The following is a 5,069-nucleotide window of genomic DNA, read 5'->3' as shown; positions in this document are numbered from 1 at the left end:
ATGTCAGATCACATCTTGGCAACTCAAGTGATCTCATCTCAAATGTTGTCCTTCACCCACTGATGGATTTTTAAATCTTTTTACAGGTTAAAATCGACAAGGAATTTGTCTATGGGAATTCAAACACAACACACCAGTTGTGCTGTCTCTGTCTAGATATTTAAGGAGCAAGAGATTCAACCAGCCATCCTTCCTGCTCAGACTGTGGGGAGGGATTCACTCGGTCATCTGACCAACTGACACGTCCGTCATTTTACAATCAACAGGCCGTTCACCTGCTCAGACAGTGAGAATGGATTCACTCGGTAATCTCAACTGAAGGTTCACGCTGGGCAAGGCCATTCATCTATTCTGTGTGTGGGAAGGGGTTCAGTCGGTTTTCCCACCTGTGGACACACCAGTCAGTTCACACTGGGCAGAGGCTGGTCATCTGCTGAATTTGTGGGGATGGATTCTCTCGGTCATCTGGCCTAATGGCTCACCAGCGAGTTCACACTGGGCAGTGGCTGTTCGCCTGCTCAGAATGTGGGAAGAGATTCACTTGCTCATCTAAACTGAAGGTACATCAGCGTGTTCACACTGGGGAGAGGCCATTCACCTGCTCAGACTGTGGGAAGGGATTCACTTGCTCATCCACACTGAAGGCACACCAGCGAGTTCACACTGGGGTGTGGCCGTTCAACTGCTCAGAATGTGGGAAGGGATTCAGTCAGTCATCTGATCTACAAAAACACCAGCGAGTTCACACTGGGGAGAGGCCGTTCATCTGCTCAGAATGTGGGAAGGGATTCAGTCATTCATCCACCCTACACAGTCACCAACGAGTTCACACTGGGGAGAGGCCATTCACCTGCTCAGAATGTGGGAAAGGATTCAGTCATTCATCGACCCTACACAGACACCAGCGAGTTCACACTGGGGAGAAGCCATTCACCTGCTCAGAATGTGGGAAGGGATTCACTCAGTCGTCTGATCTACAAAACCACCAGCGAGTTCACACTGGGGAGAAGCCATTCACCTGCTCAGTCTGTGGGAAGGGATTCACACAGTCGTCCAAACTATTGGCACACCAGTCAGTTCACACTGGGGAGCGGCCGTTCACCTGCTCAGACTGTGGGAAGGGATTCACGCTGTCATCTAATCTACTGAGACACCAGCGAGTTCACACTGGGTAGAGGCTGATCACCTGCTCCGTCTTTGGGAAGAGATTCTCTCGGCCACCTCCACCAAATGTGCATCATTGTCAACTCAAACTGGAGTTTCAGGAAGGTATTAAGAAAGAGCAAGAATTCACTGGCAGAGAGGACGGAACCTACTGCCTGAGGGTGGTTTCCGCCCAGAACATTTGGGCAGAACCCGCAGCGTCACAGTGACAGTCCGAGAGCAGCGTCACATCGGCAGCCAGGAGCAGCGTCACAACCCGCGGTAAGATGCCGAACTTTAAATAATTGTTGAGACTTTCAGGGAAAGGAGCACTGCTGTCACTGCGTTTGGGTTAACTCCGCCATGGGGATCATCGCACACAGGCACTTCTTGAAAACGGCGCGAGGCTTAAGAAGAGCTCGCAAACGTTCGAGAGAGTTCACCCAGTTTGGAGCCATAATGATCCAGTAGAGAAACGGAGGTGCAGCTCCGAAATCGTCTCCGAAGTCCGAGAGGCAGCCAGTTTTTCATCTAATCCTAATGCTAAGGTGGATGCTAATGCTACTGCCTTATGACTAACCTTGACTAGACTAATAACTGACATGACTGATTATTTATGACTACTGACTAATAACTAAGAACTATGAGTTGCCACACTTGCAAAAATAAAAATAAAAAAGGAAAAAGAAGGAAAGTTGTTTGGTCATTGAATGTAATCCGGTTAACCTGGAGTCCTGAAAAAGGAAGGAAATCAAGTTCAGATAAAACAACATCGAAGCATCACTAAAAAGTTGTACTCTCACCTGTGAACAGCCTGCAGAGAGAATCAAACATGTCTGATCAAGCTATTGGGAAATCGGTTGAGCAACTCAAGCTGGAGAGAATGACAGCAAAAAGATTGTTTTCTCATCTGGCCAACAGCATTACCAGGACCTATGAAGACATGTCTGAAGAGGAGCTCAGAGTGAGTTTCAATAAACTCACAATGGAAGCCGAGAGAGTCATGGAAGCCAATGATGATGCGGAGGCCGGACTCACTGCAGAACGGGAGGCGGAGCTGAACACAGAGAAAGTAGCTGTGTCAACTGAACAGCAAAAAGCCGACCTGGCAAAGACGCCAAATGAGTGTGAGTTGAAACTAAAGGAAATCAGAAGGCTGATCCAGGAGACTCTTTTGACCAACTTTGGAAATGTTGAGTTGCTCACAGTACTACAAGCAGCAGAGGATGAATGTGATGATGTTGCTGCTGTACAACCCAATGGCCACCAGGAGGCATATGACTTCATGCTTAACCACCTGCAAGGACTGGTAAAGACAGCAAAGGAGGTTCATGGTCGGTAGGAATGATGGATCCCGCCAGGGGATTGGAAGGACCTGCAGAGTCACCTAAAGGGGCTCGAACTCCACGTCCCCAAGTTGGTTTCCAAGAAGGCCCACTTCATACAGGCAAGGAGAAAGGAGGATGCTGAAAGACTAACACCGACGGCGTTGGGCTTTTCCTTCAATTTTCCCACACCAGCCATCAGACTGAAACCGACGGCCCTTCCCAAGTTTACTGGCAGCAGACGTGATTTTCACAGGTGGAGAAAGGACTGGGAAACACTCCAGAGGCAGGGAGAGCCGACCGGTTCAAGAGAGGTGAAAAAGGTTCAACTGCTGGACAGTCTTAACGACAAAGTCAGAAGAGACCTTTGCCTCAAAACTTATAAAACTGCAGATGACATCTTCCATGTTCTAGAAAACCGCTATGGAAATCAAACGTGCATTGCTAATGCAACAGTAGAAGAGTTACAGAAAATGCCAGCTGTCAGCAATCATCAGCCACGGAAAATAGTGGAATTCAAACTGTGGAGAAGGCACTTCAAGACTTGAGTGACCTTGGAGATACGGGTGCGATCAAAAATCCGCTGGTGACGAGATCAATTGAAAGTAAACTTCCAGAAACTCTCAAAAAGGAATGGCCGATCTATGTCGCTGACAGGGGATATGCTGTGGCAGCAGATAATCGGTTTGACAGTCTGTCGGGATTCCTCAAAGAGCAAGAGAACATAGATGAGCAGCTCGAGCAACTGAGGGATGAAGAGCCGAGTAGAAGAGAAACCAGGGCTGAGCCAAAACATGTCGGAACCAAGTCGGGCGACGACCTGCGCTAGTTGGCGTTGGGGTTCTATGCCACTGTGTTGAATTGACTCGTGGAGTTGGGAACGGTGGCGACTGCTGAGTACATCTTGTTGGAGTTGGAGCTAATTGATGTTGAACAAGAGTTACTTTTATTGAAATTACTGCAGCGCGGAAAAGAGAGAAGTTTTTCCATTTCTTTGTGCAGTCCGTGACGTCCAAACTGATGTTTGTGGAAATTTATTTGCACGAATTTCGTGCCATTTGCAAGTCTTTATAGTATACCAATGAAGAGTCGTACAAATGTACATATTTTCTGACTTCCTGACTTAACCCCTCCTCGATTTGGTCCATTTTCCAACTTTGAAGCAACAGGAAATCCCTAGGAGGAAACGTGCTGCTACGAAACAGACCGATCACAGTTCTCGCGGTCTGTGACGCACAGTTACATTTTCGTAAGGTGCGCATTAGGCTACGGCGTACGGTATGGCCTAGCGTGCCGCGTCAGGTACACGGCTACGCGGAGCGTACGGCGTAGCTTCCATGGTGAAGCATAATTCAGGCTTCAGTGTGTGGGAAGGGATTCACTCTGACATCTCAACTGCAGAGACACCAGCGAGTTCACACTGGGGAGAGGCCGATCTCATGCTCAGACTTTGGGAAGAGATTCTGTCAGCGAAATCAACCTAATGTGCATGACTGAGTTCACACTGAGGAGAGACCGTTCACCTGCTGTGTATTTTGGAAGCGATTCACTCAGTAATCTAACCCTATGCAACTCTTTCTTCGGCTAGCAGCTTAATACAGGGGGTGATATCCCCCCAGCCCGGCCAAACTTAAGAAATCTTGTTTGGGTGGATGCTGTGTGATGTGTCCCCTGTTACAATTCAGTACCTTGAAATAACAAACAGTACACAATATGTGATTAAATGACTGAAATGTATAATTCTTACTTCGACTATATGGTTAGTTCAGTAATCAAAAAGAAAGAAAAAGGGCCCACTCTCTCTTCTTCTCATCTCTCCCCAGCAAAAGACCACGAAAATCTCTCTTCCAGACTCACAAGAAAGAACATTTCAGTCATTGGATAGTCCCACACTCCAAAACCCTGTTATCTCTAGTCGTACCCTAAACATTGCTGCAACAGAGAAGCCAATAACTCAGCAGTGAAACATTACAGAGAGTCCATTACATCAGCAGTGAAACCTTACAGCATGTTGCACTTACGACACACTACCGGGTTCAAACTGGGGAGAAAGTTTCAATGAGCTGCATGCTGGATATTTGTTCATCACTGTTGCTGAATGCAATTTCGAGAGTGACTGTCGGTGCTGAACTCTGCAATTATTGCTGCTGCTCACCACACCCAAGTCTGCACCCTGGTCACTGGGCATGGGAGGAGTTTCTTCTGCTGCATGTTTATCTTTAATGGGACTAGCTCTGTGACAAATAAATCAGCTCTATTTTAATCACTGTCTCTGGTACTTAGAGAATTTATAACACACCTAGTGTACAGTAGAGAGTCAACTCAGGCCGGCTGGATCTGATTCTGTTCCACAACAAATCTTTCAAATCCTCCCCTGTTGTTCACCTCTCACTCTCCCTGTGGTGATGGGTTCCAAATTGTCATCAATCTGGGTGAAGAGGTTTCCCTTGAATTTCTTGCAGACTGAAGAAGTCGAGCTGACTGCAGTTCTGTCTGAAATGTTCTTCGCCCCTCAAATCTCTGGCTGAGGAAGAATGACATTGGGAGTGAACGTCCTTATTCAGGGCTCATTTGTCACCATCTCGTCTGCTCAGATTGTTG

At 47.3% G+C, this 5,069-nt stretch overlaps 1 protein-coding gene across 1 annotated transcript; it reads left to right on the top strand.

Annotated features, from left to right (window-relative positions):
- The first annotated feature begins 349 nt into the window (after positions 1-349).
- LOC140722901 (uncharacterized) lies at positions 350-4,697 on the top strand. Its single transcript, XM_073037542.1, has one exon. It carries the CDS (start codon positions 474-476, stop codon positions 1,173-1,175), a length of 702 nt encoding a protein of 233 aa, XP_072893643.1. The 5' UTR covers positions 350-473; the 3' UTR covers positions 1,176-4,697.
- Positions 4,698-5,069: the final 372 nt, after the last annotated feature.

This window comes from Hemitrygon akajei, unplaced genomic scaffold (genome assembly GCF_048418815.1).
Source record: "Hemitrygon akajei unplaced genomic scaffold, sHemAka1.3 Scf000092, whole genome shotgun sequence".
Lineage (NCBI taxonomy): Eukaryota > Metazoa > Chordata > Chondrichthyes > Myliobatiformes > Dasyatidae > Hemitrygon > Hemitrygon akajei.
The sequence above is the reverse complement of the archived record's forward strand: the minus strand, read 5'-3'. Positions and strand labels throughout refer to the sequence as shown.

Bases quoted from the DNA above. Each gene is read 5' to 3' on its own strand.
- LOC140722901 (XM_073037542.1), top strand. From the start codon at position 474: ATGGCTCACCAGCGAGTTCACACTGGGCAGTGGCTGTTCGCCTGCTCA.